The sequence below is a fragment of the Periophthalmus magnuspinnatus genome, chromosome 4 (genome assembly GCF_009829125.3).
Source record: "Periophthalmus magnuspinnatus isolate fPerMag1 chromosome 4, fPerMag1.2.pri, whole genome shotgun sequence".
In the NCBI taxonomy this organism is placed as follows: Eukaryota; Metazoa; Chordata; class Actinopteri; order Gobiiformes; family Gobiidae; genus Periophthalmus; species Periophthalmus magnuspinnatus.
Genome location: NC_047129.1, coordinates 27,529,706 through 27,548,695, shown reverse-complemented (window position 1 = coordinate 27,548,695; position 18,990 = coordinate 27,529,706). Strand labels below are relative to the sequence as shown.

The 18,990-nt window shown below is 38.1% G+C and overlaps 1 protein-coding gene across 1 annotated transcript in view; it reads left to right on the top strand.

Moving 5' to 3' along the window:
• anos1b (anosmin 1b) overlaps window positions 1-18,990 on the top strand; it is a 94,017-nt gene that overhangs the window by 73,109 nt on the left and 1,918 nt on the right. Inside the window, exons 9-13 of the mRNA XM_055221373.1 lie at window positions 9,000-9,138; window positions 11,239-11,445; window positions 13,426-13,520; window positions 16,378-16,540; window positions 17,855-18,081. Coding sequence (XP_055077348.1) covers window positions 9,000-9,138; window positions 11,239-11,445; window positions 13,426-13,520; window positions 16,378-16,540; window positions 17,855-18,081 — 831 coding nt within the window. The remainder of the gene's footprint in view (window positions 1-8,999; window positions 9,139-11,238; window positions 11,446-13,425; window positions 13,521-16,377; window positions 16,541-17,854; window positions 18,082-18,990) is intronic.

The following is an 18,990-nucleotide window of genomic DNA, read 5'->3' as shown; positions in this document are numbered from 1 at the left end:
AGTTACACCTGCCACCGGGTTGTCCAGATTATTGCTGAAACAATGGGCCTCATTCATGAATGTTTTCTTAAGAAATGTTTGTAACTTGTTTGTAACTGTTTGTGAATGAGTCAGGTAGAGCATTTACCGGCTACCGCTCGCTGCTTTACCGCTTCAGCAGCAATTAAAGATGTCCACACATGAACACACTCATTGGGGACATAAGTCATCAAGTGAGGACTTTCATCTTTTATATCGTGTTTTTCTCCAGTTACACTAAAGTAGTGGGTCTGTGATGGGGGTGTGGGGTGATGAGGCAGTGACCAGGCACAGGGCAGTAACACTGGCCCATATGGAGAGAACTGGGGACGAGGGCGGGACAGGGGCAGACTGAGGCTGTCACTGCTGCCTGTATAAAGTCTGTATTCTCTGTAAAACTCCACTCATGAAAGTTATTGTATTACATAGTATTGTTTTTATAAGAAATATTTAAATATATATATTATTATAGTCCTGTAGGAATTAGATTTTTTGTTGCATTGTTAGAGTAATAATATTCTAAAACAACAGTATTTGTGTGTTTACGAGTGCTCCTGACTGTTTGTAGGATTTGTTCCTTCATAACTTTTTCAGTTAGGAAAAAGTTTTGTGAAAGCCAAAAATGTTTGTGCGAAGGCCTTAAGTACAAATTTGTTCATGAGAAACTTTCATGAATGAGGCCCATTACTTTGAAAATAGCACTGTTACCATGAGCGGGTTTCCCTTTCCACAGATCTGCCCTTGCTTGTCTCCATGGAGAAAAGTAATAACATCTCCACTGAAACAAGCAACGTTACATAGTCCACCTTTGAGTAATAGCCTAATACCACATCTGTATGCAATAAAAAATGCTATAAATGAAAATTAGAGACGTTACTTTTATGTGATTGGTGCAAATAAGGTGATAAAACTTTTGCCCTTTTCTCAGCACATTTACAGTCAAACACTAAAGCTTTTAAGACACCGATGACTATCTTGAGTCAACACTATTCCTACAGATGTGGTCTATGGGCAGTTAAAGAGAATTGTTTTAAAGCTATTTTGTTTCTGTCTAATCTTTATCACCCAGACTTTGGCACTCTCTCCTTCTTTGTCCGTCTTTTGGGGAATGTCAAAATGGGATATTGTTTGAGAAAAGACAGTATTATCTGCCTGGATGTAATAATGTTAGCTGGTTTGACAAAGCCTGGCTCCTCTCGGTGACTGACAGAGCACAGATGTGGTGTGGGGATAATGGGCCTCTGGAGGAGAGCTGTCAGATTGTGTAAGACATGTCAGGTATTGGACTGTACGAGGAGGGAGGAAAGAGAGTGTTCTTTTAAGTATCCTTATTTAGGGTCATGTACAAGTGGGGGCATTGGGGACACTTCACAACAGAACAGTGCAATTTGGAAATTCACTCAGCAACAATTCTTTGAGTATGTTTTTACAGGGCCCATATCACACTATTTTCTGATCTGTGTTATAATGTTTCTTCATCAAAAACACTCTGTGGTAATACAGGAAGTCATCCAATGTGTTTTGTGCTTTACATCAAGGAACCACTCACCCATTCATGCACACATTCATATACCACGTGTACGCATTCATCTGTGGGAGCTGGAATCGCACCTCCAGCCTCCAGACCACTGCACAAACACTCTACCAACTGTGCTACTGTCACTTTAAACTCCATACACTTTCACTACAATCATTTGGATAATTTCAGCCCTGGAATCGCCAATCTCTACAAAGAAAAAAGGTAAATGGTCACTCCTAGCTTGAAAACTACTTCATGACATCATAAAGTGGAACAGAGCAGCCAAATAATGCAGAATGAATGAAACAAAACACCAGATATGTTTTTTGATGAAGTAACAAAGTGGGTTAAGTGTTTTGCCCAAGGACACAACAACAGTGGATGTTTATGTCGAGAGCAGGATTCGAATTGTCAACCTTCAGATCAGTGGATACACACTCTACCAACTGAGCTACTGTCGCCCCTATTTAATGTCATGACTTTCAGATTACATTAACATGAAATGGTAAATAATTCAAATCTGATGTCCAGACAATTACTCTTACTCTTACTTTTTTTTTTACAAAGCGATACTATTACTACTTGAGTGCATTTTAGGCAAATCCACCCACCCCTATTAGATGCTTTGGTACCAAATTTTAATAACTAGACCTCAATTCACCTTCATAATCAACTCGTAGTTTATTAACAATGATTCAGGCTTAGTATCTACTTAATTTAAATGATTACAGTTAAAGTTACGGTATTACTAAGACTGAATCAGTTTTAAGAAACTATTTGTTCATTATGTACATGCTTTATTAACTGTCAACGTCAAAAAAAGCTCATCGAGGCTAGTGGTTATAAGGGCGAATTTGGAGCTGAGTTTCACCTTTGGACTTCCAATCGCGAGTATCATAGCAACCAAAGAGCCAATCAGGAGCGAGGCTGTTGAACGTGACACTCATTCCCGCCGGCACCACTGGTTTAACACGGAGTAGACAGTTAGCAAAGCTGTTAACCGAGCCTGTTGCTAATCCTAGCGGGATAAAGCCACTCGGGGTAGGAAAAAGGCGCCTGATCTGTCTCTTATTAATGTTCATATCTTGATTTACGAACATAATAGCGAAATAAAAACACCAGGATTTATTTATTTGATTTTATTATTTTATTTATTTATTTATTTCAAGCACATGTATCGGGTACACTTAAAGCACATTTCACAAATTAATCCTTATATAAGCTCAAAAAAGGAGTGGGAAGAAGAAATCATGTAGAGCGGGTTAATATGAACATTTTAAAACCAAAATGACAAGCCTAACAGCAACAGTTTTTTTCAATAGAAAGTGAACTGGAACCAGCGTTAATGCGTCCATACTCACTTCCTATTTTGAACGTGACGGCTTGCAGGTTAGCTATGTCCATTTACAGTATATAGACAGTCTATAGTGGCCGCAGCTGCTTTGGGGCATGCTGACAAATCCATCGCTGCTGACCACCAATCGCACATAAACATAACGAGAGAACTACCCAATAGGACTGTACTCATCTATCCCTCCCCATACAGGCTCACCCATACCCCTTAAATGCGGCTTAGAGCTTGTTAAATCCAAACCGCTCTTCCGTAGTGATGTTGAAAGTGCATTCCCAAAGTAAGTGTTTGTTGATACGATTATAATGATGTATAATGATGATGTAACACGTTCAAAGCACAGTCCTCCGCTCCAAAGTGCCCATAATCTCCTTAAATAGGCTCTTAGACAGGACCAGTCTAACTTCAATCAAGATAATACGCACGGGACTTGTCTAAACGCACTCTGCAATGGTCCTTTTAACATCATTATATTGAAGATTTTACTAAAAACCTTGCCTGTTTTCTTCTATTTTCTTTTTGGTGAAGTTCATCATTTTACTTCCTGGTTGGACACGGGCAAAAACTTGCTTAAATTACTCGAAAGTTTGGATTAGACAAATAAAATAACAACAACAACACCTTTATGTTGATAAATGAAGGTTTAAATACGCTCTGTGCTAGCTTGGTCACTGTGTTGCAGAGCTAGCAGTCACTTTTATTCAAATCAGAAAACATAAAATAAAATAAAATAAATAAATAAATAAATAAATAATAAAAATAAAATAAAACGACATAAAACATAAAACAAAACGACCTATTAACTTATTAAACTTCACTTTAATTAAAATAAAGACTATCCGATTGTTTTTATATGTAGAATATTTCAGTTTGTTGTGTTGTTTTAATGTGTATTTTGCCCAAAAATTAGCATTATCATTAGCACTGAGACACAAGCATCTTTATTTCTAAACACAAAAGCGTGAAGTATTCATTATATTTGTGTAGTTTTTATCACGTTGTCAGTGACATAACAGGAGGTCGCCGGACGCTGCTGTGCACAAAAAAATGTGTTCTTCATGCATAAATTGACCCTGCATTTTTGATAGAATTTTCCATATTGATGACGAAGCTACAGTTTTGGAAATCAGCACTACTTCCTGTGTTTTGTATTTTTCTTCCTCTACATTTCCCCACAAGTGATCGCTTAACTGATGTAAAACTATGATAAAAACCAAACCAAGTAGCCTAATAATTACAGAAACATGAAAACTTGTCATATGCAGTTTAATGTAGTATTTAGTTTGGTGGGAGAGGTAAATGGTGTGATTCCAGCTCATATGTTGGAGTCATTCTTTGGTCTCCTCTGCTCTGCTTGGGGGGATGGCTGGAATGTAAATGAGACCCCCATGAACTACAGCTGTGTGTTCACTCACCAATGCAGTGTCACAACAGGACAGGTAGGGGGCAGCAGACGGGACAGTAACATATTCATCCATATTATAGTTGATTTATCATTTATGCAGATTTTGTGGTTATGTTTTTTCTCATTGTCTTTCAGTGCTGGTCATTTTTATATGGCACTTTTCCATTTTGAAGACAGTCAAAGCGCTGCATTTTAAAATATTTGATTAATAAATGCATAAATAAATAAAACATGTTGCTAAATAAGATCATCAGACAGATCATAAACATTGAACAGAAAGAAAGAAAATAAATGCTGGGCAAATTACCTCAGTACAGACTCAAGCCCCCAACTCCAAAGTTAGATGTAGGCCTATATATGTGTCAATTCATATATGCAGCTGTGCTTGAGAAGGGCCCGTCACCTCTACGTCTCCAAGGAGATTTTTTTTTTGGTTGTAATGTTACACAGTGACACAGAAACAGAGACCCCTTCCCCCCATTCACAATAAGAATGCATGTTTTAATTTAAGCAATTTAAGCAATAACTATTCAGTAAAAAAGTTGGTTGAATAGATGTAAGATAGACCAACAGTTTAATGTAATGCTGTATTGTGGAACATTCAAGGCAGAGCAATGGCAGTTATTTAGTGCACTTTTAGTTTAAACAGTGGGATGAATCTGTCTGTCTGTGTGGCTGTATTAATTCATGTTCACACAAGTTTTGCGCAACCATATTTTATATCAAATTATTAGCTGTATGAACTATGTGTTACAACTAGCAAGAACATAGTAAACTCTAACTGTATATGAATAGATATAATACACATGCAGACTTCAGCGTCTACTCTGAAGGCTTTAGATACACGCTTTCACTTTGCGCTTTGTTTCATAACAGGTGATGAATTAAAAACCCATCAGTGTACAGTCGATTAAAAAGTGGGTTGGCCATTGCTATCTGTGAGAAGAGAGCAACACTGTATGAAATGTATTTATAAGAGACTGCGACGATAAACTGACGGAACATGGACAAATGATGAGGATCAAACTTCAAACTTTCTTTCATTACATGTCCATTATGTTGTTTGTTTGTGTCTATGTTCATGTGTGTCCATGTAGTTTGTATGTGAGTCCACGGCATTTTAGTTTTCCTCGTGGGTATTAATGAAGCACCTACCTATCTACCTACCTATCTACTTATCTATCTCTTAATTGCTTGTTAAACATTGATACGGGAACTTTTAACACAAGATCACATGATTGTATAAGTCAATGGACAAGCCACAGCAGAACTAAGATGGAAAAAAGGTCTTTTGTCTGTTTTGCTTCCTAAAAATTGAATATATTTAAAGGACATGCAAAAATTGATAGTTTGGTGCCACAAATGCACATTAATAATCATAAAGATTCATAATCACATCTGCCCCTGTTTTTCATGTTTTAAATGGACTTATGTTGTTTTGTTTGTTTCTGTTTGTATTTTTCAGTATTTTAAACAGGGCGCCCATGAACAGGAGAGTCTCTCATTGGGCTCTCCCTGTATAAATAAAAAGAAACATAAATGAAAACTGAAATATGTAAATAGTTCTTTTGCTTTCGGAGAATCTTGTCACGCTGCGTTTTGACTCAATAACTGTGTGGCCCTTCTGTCTGAGGCTCTCCCCAAAAATGTACAGTAAAAAATACATTCAAAGCTTCGGAAAACCTGTGGTGTCGTCTTGTTTAAATATACATCATCTTCCTACACATAATATGAGGTGACATTCTTCTCAAAAATAGAAATCCAGGACTTTCGCAAATACACGAACACTCAGACGCAGTCACGCACACACGCAGCTGTACAGGACATGTGTTTTGTCTATTTGAACCATAATGGAAATACTTCAACCCCATTTTGTCTGTAGGTCACTAAAACGGCTTTTAAGTGCAGTTTTTGTCCCGTTTTCAGATGCATAACTTACACAGGGACGCACTCGTACATTAGTTATCACTGCTGCATCTCTTTGTTGTGACTAGCGCAGGCAGACAGCGCGGATATGCTAAGAGGCTGTTAATGAGATGTCAATCAAATGCGAGGGGCTAATGCAGAACAGGTTTGTGGCGTACAGAGGTGTATGCAGGAGACTTTAAGAGACAGAAAAAAAACTCTTCTTTCTTAATTCTCTGCATCTTTTACAGTTTTATTTCTTACTTACACCCCCCCCCCCCCCCCCCTTCCACACACACACACACCCCCCCCCCACATACACACACACACACACACACACACACCCACACACACTTACACTGCCATATAAGAAGATCCCATTGTTACTGTCTCATCACCCACTTCAAACCTGGATGTGTGCACTCCCTATTCCCTCAAAAGTCAAAATGAGTCAAAATATCTAATGTATTTTATTGTTTGTATTGTCTCTAATATCACAAGCCAAAAAAATTTAATTAAATAAAAAAAATAAATTAATTAATTAAAATAAAATAAAATAAAGGGGTTCAACTTCTTACATCGCTTGTCCAGTTAAAGAAGGGGCATTATGCAGCATCAACTTTTTTGGAGCTTTCTGTCGTCACTACCTTGTTATAACGTTGTTCTCTCATCAAAAACATGCCTGAAGAAGTTTTATATGTCATCCGTGCATGTTTGAGTAATCTAGCGATCTCCCCCGCAGTACGATTCTGTTCAGTGCTCAGCCCACAAGCCTATATCACATAAATATACAAAAGCATGATACAAAACAATACACAACAACTTCACAAACCTGAATGTGCAGTAGTTTCATTAGTGGGATGCATGCTGATGTTAATGTGATAGTGCTCTGAAGGGAGAGTGACTTAGCGCAGAGAGCAAAGGGAGGGGGAACTCCAAAAATGAAAATGACACTTATTAAATATTTTAAAATGTTGTTTTTGGCAAATATAGCATTTTCAAAACAATAAAGGTTAATATTGTGATCTTAATATGTAACGTCTTAGCAATTAATACCCGACAGAAGTGTAATAGCTCCTCTTTAAATTAAAAATAATAAAGAATAATTAATGGAAGGTTATGTTTGTGTAATCAATAGTAAGGAGTGAAAACGTCCTACTGACGGCTGAAATTTGAATATTACTCATAGATTTACTCTAGTCTGTAACGTTTGTGGTGGAGTGTGTGATCGTCTCCATGGAGATGTTATTAATATTATCTCCATAGAAACATGCAGGCCAATTTAAATATCAGGAGAGGTTACACTACTACACTTTTTTTTTTTTTTTTTTTTTTTTATGTTGCCATGTTGTTTTTTTCTCATCAAAAATATACTTTGTGTTTTATTTCATTTGTGTATCATTGAGTAATTCAACATTTATCTGTCTCTTGAGAGCTCAGAAAACCTGGCTCCATCTCTTGACGTCATTTGGCAATAATTCAAAAGTGTTTCCTCATATATTTAAAGTTTAATCTAATCTTCAACAGACTCATTTTGATCTTTTCGACACTTGCATTTCCTTAACAGCACAGCAGGCCAGAATACTATTTTTTAACCTGATTAGAACGACAACCACCCATCCATTTTCTTCTGCTTATCAGGGGCTGGGTCGCAGGGCAGCAGTCTAAGCAGGGACTCGCAGACTTCCCTCATCCTAGACGCTTCCTCCAGTTTCTCCAGTGGGACCCCAAGGCGTTCCCAGGCCAGCTGAGAGACATAATCCCTTTAGCATGTCCTGGATCTTCATCTCCCTAGGGAACACCGGGCATTAAAATGGCAATTTTGCATAAATTTACAAAAGCAGGATACAAAACAATACACTACAACTTGACAAACCTGAGCAATGTGCAGTAGTTTCATTAGCCAAATGCAGGCTAATTGTAATGTGATAGCGCTCTGAAGGGGGAGTGACTTAGAGTCTCAAAACTGAATGTGAAGCTTAAAAAAACAGGTTAATATGTTTTTAGTGAATATAACAAAACACTAAAGGGCAACATGGTGATCTAAATATGTTATGTGTTAGCAGTTAATACCCCATGTAAGTATAAGTTCAATACCTTTAAACGACAGTAGCTCATTTGGTAGCGTGTTTGTCCACTGATCTGAAGGCTGGTGGTTCGAATCCTGCTCTCAACAACAGCATTATTGGTAGAGCGAGCAGGTTGGTGGTGCAATTCCAGCAATTCCCACAAATGGACACTGTTGTTGTGTCCTTAACCCACCTCCCCCACTCCCAGTGTCTGCAAACGCTGGGTATGAATGTGTGTGCGAATGGCAGAGTGGTTCCTTGATGTAAAGCGCTTTGAGTGTCTTGAAAGTGGGAAAGCGCTATATAAAAATGTGACCACTGCCCATTTAAATCAGGCCTGTCCTATATAGTGACATTCCTCAGATCACTTTTTGTTTACCTCCAAGCTGTCTGCTGAATTGGCCCAAATAAACACAAGTAGTTATTATGTTAAATGTATGAATTCCTCTACCATAACTTCAATAACCAACAAATCTGCATGGTACAGTCCTCATAAAGAATGCAAGCTCAAAAACATACAAACTTTGATTAAATAAAAAATTGGACACTCCTCTATAAAACACATCCAGTTGGACAAGATGCGTGTAAGTCGTGCGTGTATACACTCAGGAGGACCGTGACAGTGATGCTAACCGGGTCTGCAGCCTGCGACGACATCAGCCAAAGAACAACAGCTACAGAGATCAAGATAACTCCCTCCCTAACGATAACCGTTTGTGTTTGTGCTTTTAGCCGCACTGTGAAATGTGGATCCAGGGTCTACAACCTGACACAGCTTATCTCCTGACGGTGCAGACGGTGGCCTACTGGGGTCAAAAGAGGCTGAAGAGTCCCAGAGCTCATGCTGTGTTCACAACGATTGCTCACACAGGTAAACACACTCCATTATGTTAGGTTAGTATGGATGTGTGGTTATTATGGGAGTGACTGCCTCAAAGTCAAACACTCTTGAATCATAATCAGTGGTGGAAAGTAACAAAGTAAAAGTAGTGAAGTGTTGTGCTTAAGTATACATTTTAACATATCTGTACTTTACTTGAGTACATTTTTAACGTGGATACTTTTTACTTTTACTTTCTTACTTACTTACTTTCTACTACATTTTTGAACAGGGCTGAAAAGTATTTTTGTCTTACTGTTTGAGACCTGCTGAAAAGTCTGAGGGGTTTATTTTTAACAGGTTCTTAGTTTGAGCAAAGAAAAATATACAAATAAAAACTGCTAGTAAAAACTTGTACTTGTTGTGTTGTTCAGCACTAATCTTTATCAAGATCACTACATTTAAAGCCTTGTACGACTTCAAAATCTGCATGAAATACTTTTTACTCCTTAAGTACATTTTTAAAGGGGTACTTTAATACTTTTGCTTAGATAGAATAATACTTTCACCTGAGTATTGTTTGCTCCAGTGTCTGTCAGTATCTTTTATTTAAGTAACAAAATTGAGTACTTCTTTCACCACTGATGATAAAAACTAATAAACTAATAAACTGAATAGTAGACCTGCTGTTCAATTCTCAAACTTTTGTCTCACTAAAGATTATTTTACCAGTGAATTCGATGGCACCCCAAACATGCGTCTCTTAACAAACTATACAAGAAGAAATATAATTGTTTTTGTGCTAATTAACATGTTATAGAATCATTATGAAATACTTTATAGCAGCAGGTAACATGTAATTATTTCATTATTTCATTTATTTTTTATTTTTTGTTTTTATTTAGCATTTTTTTGTAGTGTTCTTTCAGGATCCACCAGGTGTAAAACTTTTCTTTCTTTATGCTTTATTTGTCACGGATCATGTACAATTTCATTAATCTTACAAAAGAAAATATCATTTGTACCAGATTTAGCTACTGCTACCTTCCATTTGCAGTATTGGTTTATTTTGTGCGCATGTTTTGGTTTAAGCCACACTACTGTATGACTTGTCCCGTCATGGGGGGGGGGGCATCTGACATAAAACTCTTCCAAATCACCGTAATCAAAGAGTGCAGAGTGCGAGTCAGATTGTTCATAATTTCCTTGTAACTGTAGTAGTGGTGCATTTGTGGACAGTCAGCACTTTTAGCGCTGCAGCTGTGGTGTTTAAGTGACTCCAGTGGAAAACGCTGGTGTTAATGGGAGTCCAGGCAGCAGTGGTATTTATAGGTGACCCATCGGGCGTCCCTCTTGAGGATTACAGCAGCTGCAGCTTAATTATCAAGCCCCACACTTACACTTTATATGGAACATTTCACTATTCATCACTCTCTCTGTGCATGTTCTGGGCCCTCATTTCTACGAGCTAATGAGGGGCATTCAGGCCAAATCAAGTCTACTATGGTGAATTAAATAACCGCAGGGCTCGATAAATACAGTATAGCTGGAATTTTCATAGAGCAACATTATGAGCTAAACATTTATGTATTACAACTTTGAGCTCCTGTGCACTGAGTAAAAATGCTCACTTTGTAAATCTATAGAGCTAAATCTGCTACACCAAAAACAGCTACAAATACTAACATATGCTAATCCTCCAGCTAGGTGCGTATTTGAACACGAACCTCCAAGATCTGGCTGTTGTCCGAGTGACGTTGAAAGATGTAGCTGATTTTTACTGTCTTAAAAATGAAACAAAATTAGTTTATTTTAAAAGTTTTGCAGTGGTCCAAAGTTAGTCCTCACTTTGCTTATACTTTCTGAGCATCTTAACTCTCAGAGACCAGTGCGGAGTTTTGCTGCGACGTAATACTAACAGAAACTAGCATGCAAACGCACACTTTCTCTTTATCTGGCAATAAAATGGTTTCTAATTGATGTAGACAACATGCAGCGGACATATCTTGACCTCAAGTGTTTATAAAATTTATCTGTGCTGCTGCAAGACAAATTTTGGTCAAAAACATGAGAAAAAATGGCTAGAAGGACTTTAATTTGACAAAAAATATTAATATTAACCTAAAAACATCTCTCTTTTCTCCATTAAAGCCGATGACTTCTCCAACGAGCTCCCCTCTTCTTCCTCCTCTTCCTCCTCCTCTCCCGGCTCTTCTGACTTCGTCCCCTCTCGCCCTCACCACTCGGACTCCGCCTTTAACCCCTCGTCCGCCGGAGCGCTGCGTCTGGAGGTGGCGGCTCCTCATTACCATGACGACCAGCTGCAAGTCAAGGTCTTCTGGAAGTGGCCTTATCACAGTGAGTACAACAAAAGAACCCACAACACAATGGGAGCAATAAGTCACCCTGACGTTTGGGAAAATTAACTGTAACCCAAGCTGAAAACAAACCAACGCTTCAGCAGAATGTACTATCAATGAGTTTTATATATATGCCTTGTTGTTTTTCAAAGTTATTCAAGATAACACTAGAACTTTTTGCTTATAAAATAAATGGGATTGGAGGGTGTTTTTGCAATAGCCGGACATATTTTGTAACACAAGCACTTTAAATTATATTACACCAACTGCTTGTCCCCATGGAGAGGTTATTGGTTACTGAGATCGATTTATATGATCGATAAGCTCTGCCGATATTTTTGGGCCAATATTTTGGGTCAGTTTTGATTATTTTCTACCCTCAAGCCTTTTTTTTTTTTTTTTTTTTTTTTTTTTTACCACAAACGTATAAGAGCTGTGTGGTCCCATTTTGTGTGGCTATCTCTCTCACGCTTTGTGTATTTTTAGGCAGTAGATCGATCACAACAAATTATTGGCCTGTTCTGGAGATTTAACACCGATAGCTAATACGCTAAAAAGTCCAAATATCAGACTGATATATCGGCAAACCAATATACCAGTCTATCTCTATCTAGTTCTATTTACTTATTGTGTTGGTCGGTGATTCCTACGGTCGTGTTTTCCGGCCACCAGTTTGATAAGCCAGATTTTATATAAAAACCCTAAACGCCTTATCTTTTGTTGTGTCTTTAGGCAAGACACCCACCTGGTCAGAATGAAAGTGGTCTGTGTGAGAGTGTTGGTGGTTGATACAGATTTGTGCTAAATTTTGTTAAACAGACACAAGTGAATCAATATATTTTAGTTAGTAAAAAGTATCCATTTTAAAATCTACTTAAGAAAAGTACAGATACCTAAAACTTACGCTTAAGTGCAGTATTTTACAAGTTCCATCACTCATAATGACTTAAGTTAAGTACTTTGAGAGGCCTTGACAAACCTGTAAAACGCATCATAAGTGTAAGGTATTATTATTATTAAAACCAACATGAAAAAGAATTCTACTGCTAACAGCTGTGCATTATATTTGTTTAACCACCCAGGTAGTCTGGAAACACACAATCACTGTCCTATATCACTGTGATGATCACTATAGCAACAGATAAATAAATTAACCACTGTTAGGAGGGACGAGCTTCAACGGGGCAGAAACTAATGACTTGAACATCCACGGACAGTCAAGAGGTCAAAGTTAAATCATTTTCTTTAATCCTTACGTATTTAAGATGGAACAATCAAGAAAAATACATGCATACTGTGTGTATCTCTACTTGTACTTTTGAACTACATGTTGAACTGGACCGAAAAGTAAAATATTTCTTATTATAGTTTGAAAGCTGCTGAAAAGGCTGAGGATTTATCTTTAACACAATCGTAGTTTGAGCAAACAAATATACAAATAAAAACAGTTGGAAAAAGCATCAATTCAGTATTTTCTGTTGAACAAAATTCAGCCCAAATCTTTAACAAAATCACTGCATTTGAAGCTTTATTAGATCTCAGAGTCTACACGAAATATTTTTACTCTTTGCTCTTTAAATAGTGACTTCAATACTTTTACTTAAGTCGATTTTTCATGTGATACTTTTACTTTTACCCTGTTATCTTTACTTTACAAATTGTGTACTTCCTCCACCACTGCTTTTACTTATGTTCTAATAGATTACAGTTTCAAACCCTCTGCCCTCCGTATTACATGACAGAACTCTCTTAGCTCCTCTAATACAGTCTGAATCAGCAGTGGGACCAGGACACCTCACCATACATCACCACGCCCGACCCTGAGCCAGAGCAGAGCAGGGCTGTCAGTGAGGCGTGCGGCTGAAACAGACCTCATCCTGGTGTTTTCAAATGTTTCATGCTTCATAACTCACCCTCAGATGACAGCAGTGTACATGTGGAAAGTATGCGCAGCCTGACCTCCCTTTGTCTGTTACAGCCAAGCAGAGACACCCAGGTCCATACGTCCTGCGCTGGCTCCCGCATACCTGCTCCCATAACACCACCAGTGAGGAGAGGACCACCACTGTGAAGGTAAAGACACTGAAAATGTACATGAGTAAACAGAAGAGTCTCCTTTTGGGTAAGTAAAGCATGTTCCGCAGTATTAACACAGAAAAAAACATAATTACCTCCAGTCAAATGAAGCTCGTCGAGGCTAGCAGCTATATAGGGGTGAATTTGGAGCCGACTTCCATATTTGGAATTCCGACTGCGCGTATCATAGCAACCAAAGAGCCAATCTGGAGCGAGGCTGTTGAAAATAATGCCCCTTTCCGCCACTGTCAATCAAACCCGTTGCTAACGCTACCTGGAGCAACCTCAGGGAAATAACGAGCCTGATTTGTCTGTTATTAATGTTCATTTTTTTGATTTACGAACATAACAGTGACATAAAAATACCAGGATCACGTAGAGCGGATAAATACAAACATTTAAGACCCAAACAACGAGGCTCACTGCAGACATAGAGGTGACAGTTTTTTTATGTAAAGCGAATTGGAGCCAGAGACGATGAAATCAGAAGCTCGTCTGTGATAATTTCCTATTTGGAACGTAGCGGCTAGCAGGTTAGCTACGTCCACTTATATATATACGTTAATAGTTAAATTTTAGGGCAGATTTAAATAAAGTTAACCATTTTGACTATCTGTATTTTGATTCAACATAATGTCAGTGCCATCTTGTTCAACTTTAGATGTGCCGAAATATTCTTTGTAGAGTGTAGAGTCTGCATGTTCTCCCTGTGCCTGTGTAGGTGTCCTCCAGGTGCTTCGGTTTATGCTACCACAAAAAACATGCACAATAAACTGTCCTCTGGGGCCTGGACTCCACTGTAAAAGAGATTCTAATGTCAGTGGGACTGTCCTAGTTAAATAAAAGTCAATAATATTAATCTGACTACCGGTAGTAGGTGGTGGTCAGAATAAGAAAGATTAAAGTCACAATGCAAACAAATCAAAACATAAATAATCATCATCAAATTAACATTAAAAGAGAAGAGTGCAGAATAAAAACCGTTCAGTCGTATGCACAGCTGAACAGAGCCGTTTTGAGCCTGGATTTAAACATTGTCAAAGTAGAGGCCTGTCTCACATCTGCAGGAAGATTGTTCCCGGTTTTAGCTGTAAAAAAAGTGAAACGCTGATTCCACATGTTTAGTCCTGACTCTGGGCACCAGCAGGAGGCCGGTCCCTGAAGTCCTCAGAGTGCGAGATGGTTCACGTGGCACTATGTCGAAGATGTACTTTAATGCTAGGCCATGGAGAGACTTTGAAACACACGGTACAAGACGCGACAGTAGCTGAGTTGGCAGAGTGTTTGTTCACAGATCCAAAGGTTGGCAGTTCAAATCCCACTCTCGACATAAACATCATTAGTTGAGCGGTCAGATCTAGCTCCCATAGATGTGTCCTTGGGCAAGACACTTAACCCACCTCACCCTCAGACTCTGTGTAGTTCCTTGAAGAAAAGAAGGCAACGTGTGAATGGTGTTTTGCCAATTACAGGGTACTGGTCAACAATCATTTTAATCAAAAACTTTCCACAGGCCCCCAAGATCTCATGGTTGTACATTTAAAAGGAACAACATCTCAACAGAAAACAGACATATCATTAATCAAAACATACAGTAACTTGGCACAACACACAAATGACATAATTCAAGTGTAATGCTTCATTTAACAGAACAGAGAGTCACGTTTTACTGCGTAACTTTTCGGATCTCTTGTCCAGCATCTGCTTGTTTCCATGGAAATGTTAACTTTTTACCTGCAGTGTTCAACAGTGTGGCATTATGGTTAATATATCTCCATGGAGACAAGCAGGGGACACCACCAGGTCAAGTTACAGGTTAAATCTGTGGAGAAACGACCCCACTCACAGTAAGAATACATGTTTTTCAACACTAATACAAATAACAAAAGTTACGCAGTGCATCTAATAATATGTGAGGCTGGTGAAAGAACATATATGGACCTGTATTTTAAATAAACAACCAAATCCTCACACTTTTTTCCTTCAAATCTAAACCGATCAAACTAAATCTTGATTTGGACACGATCTGTTTTCATAAGGGTTCGTTTTCCACTTTGTAAAAAATAACAATTACATCATAAAACACCAAATCGAATCCCGCAAAATGAGCTTTATCATGTGATGTAGCGGGGCACGGAGTAAACGCTTCGACTTCTGATGTATTGACGTCTCGCTGCTCGCCCCTCGTCAGAAACAATCTCAAATCCATGGTGCTGATAAATATCACACTGTGCTTAGGTCATACGAAATGAATGAGGCTGATTTAGACTGAAGCCTTGTTTAAACACTTACGTTATCTTAACCACTGGAAAAGGCCAGAATTTATATCTGCCAACCCCTGCTCAAACCAAAGACGAGATGAGGTATTTTGTAGTGAGCCTTTCAATAAGTGGAGTCATAGATCTTATTTAAAGTGCGTGTGACAGGTTCGACTGCTCATTTCGCTAAAAAACACGAGTAGAGGTAATTCCATAACTGTTACCTAGCAACCATCATGTAAATAAGGGCCGAAACGCGACTAAATTGTCCAATAGTTATGATTAGACTAATACAAATACATGACAGCACCTCTATTTTGTTAAATGAAAGCTTAAAGTGCCAGAGAAATGCCTTCCTTCTATGTAAATTGTCTTTGCATTTTGGATGGATGTTTGGTGTAGAGCCAGAGGTACCAATTCTGTTTTATAACTCAGCGCTACTTCCTGTATTTTTGTACTTTTCCACAAACTGGCACGTGACGTAAAACTATGATAAATACTTACTACAGGTACAATCCCACCAAAACCAAGTAGTGATTAGAAAAACTGTCTTTGTAGCACCAGTGTGACCCAGTCTTTCTCCTCGTCCTCTGCAGGGCACACACCACACCATCACCGGACTGCTGTTTGCCTGTAAGTACCGGGTTTCCGTGGCGACGCAGTCCGACCCTTCCTCAGAGGCGGTTGCTTGGGTTACGACCCCGAGCTGCTCCTCCATCAGGCTCCAGGGAGGAAAGAGCCTGGCCTGCAACACAGAAGGTAAATAAACAATGTCAATATGAAGTGTTAATGACTGTGTGACTGCGTAATAAAAGATATAATTAAAAGTGGTTTAGTAAAGGCAGTATTAAACAGTCAGATGTAGTGAGACTAATGTAAAGGTGCATGACGTAACTTTTTTGGTGAAAGCTCCGCCACCTGCTTGTCACTATGGAAATGTTTTGTTTTGCCTGGATACTGAAGTTCCACCGTGTAGCATTACTTTAAACTCCATGGAGATGAGCAGGTGGCACCTCCAAACCAATTACTGGTCTGGTCAGATCTAGTGGTGGAATGTAATGAAGTAAAAGTATTATACTACAGTGGATACTTTTTATTTTTACTTCACTACATTTGAGAGCAGGTATCTGTACTTTCTACTTCACTACATTTTTAACTGGACTGAAAAGTAAAAGTATTTTTTATTATTGTTTGAGACTTGCTGAAAAGGCAGAGAGTTCTTTTTTTTTTTTTTTATCAATGTCATAATTTGAGTAAAAATTGACAAATAAAACCAGCCAGAAAAAAAAAATTATATTACATTTTTTCTGCACAAATCTGTATCAAAATCACTACATTTGAAGCTTTATTAGATCTCAGAATCTGCGAGAAATACTTCTACTTTTTACTCTTTAAGTACATTTTTAAACAGGTACTTAAGATACTTTTTCTATGACACTTTTACTTGAATATTTTTTGCTCCTGTATGTGTACTTTTACTTAAATAACAAAGTTGAGTACTTCTTCCACCACTGGTCAGATCTGTGGAGAAGCGACACTGCTCTCAGTAAGAATGCTTGATTTTATGGTACTATTTTAAGTACAAAATATGCCTTTAAGTAATAGAATGAATGCAGAGATAGATAAGTTTTATACCATACAGTGGAACATTCCAGGTAAAGCAAAATCTCCATGGAAACAAACTCCAACAAAAAAGTTTGATAGTGCACTTTTTGCAATGTAAAACTTGTAATAATGAAATTTGAGCCATGAATAAATTATAAATGTATAAGTAGCTTTATGTGTCAAGTAAGAGTATAGTTACTTCAAAACAATATTGCTCATGTTGAAGTAGAAAGTAGTTGTTTTTAGTACAGAAAAAGTAGGCTATGTAATGAAAATATCACTTAAGTCGTTTACATTTAAGTAAAAAATGAGCATATGTTTTGTTTAAAAATATTGATAATAATCCGAAAGACAAATCATACAAACTTTTGCAACTTCTAAGACCAATAAACAATGAGGAAACTGAAAAATAAATGACATGTTACACTGATTAAAACAAATATATTAACTGTCTATTCTTTGTGTTAGAGCACCACCTGGCGGTCAGGAAGGTGGTACTGCGTCCTGAGCGCCTCACTGCAGATTTCCAGCAACTGAACGGGACCCTGCTCACTACGTTTAGATGGAGGATGTCCCAGCACGGTCTGGGACCCTCTGCTGTCGAGGGCTTTCAGTTCACGTGGACACTACAGTCACAAGTCACGTCCACGTCCAAAGAAGACACACTCATCTCCCAAACGCAGACCATCGCACCGGTAAGACACGTGAAAGAGGAGAGTATGAGAGGCTGTCCTCCTTTTGGCTGTCCCACTTTTTCATTGATGGCACTTGAATAATAAAAAGTGGGAACATTATTTTTGACTTTTTGGGTGTACTGGCACCTATTGCAACTAACAGAAAAATTCAACTTTTTGCTACTATAAATACATGAAAAAATACTGTTAATAAATGAACAGTAAAAAAATTAATAATGATAATAATAATAATAATAATAATAATAATAAAATACAGGAAAAAATACTGTTAATAAATGAGTAAAAAATAAAATAATAAAATAAATGAATAAATAATACATATATTTTCATGACTCAAAGATGCATCACACAGTTCAACACACAAATGAAAAACAGGTGCAGTTATGTGAAGGCAGTTTTGAAGATGGTGAGTGTGGATGAGTCTCTGATGTGTTTGGGCAGGGAGTTGCAGAGGGTGGGGGCAGCAGCAGCGGAGAAGGTCCTGTCCCCTCCAGGTCTTACGTTTAGTCCTGATGGGGGGAGACAGGAGGTTGTCATCAGCTGATTGGACAGTACGGGTGGGTGTGTGGTGGTGAAGGAGCTCAGAGAGGCCGGTGGGGGACAGGTTATGGAGGGACCTGTCCACAGTGGTGAAGAGGTTGAATTAGATGCGCTGGGGGATGGGGAGCCAGGGGAGAAGTCGAAGGATAGGGATGATTCAAATGCAAATAAGAACTTCTTGTGTCATCGTAAGTCTCACTTGTAACTATAAAAAAACAGGAACAAGTTTTTTTAATATTAATATTTGAACATTTTAAGCAATAACCTACATGCAGTTGAAGACATTTAAATTAATTTTGCAGTTTTTATCCTTTTAAATTTGCTCAGTGGTATTTGTTAAAAAACTGATTACATATTCCAGACCAGACA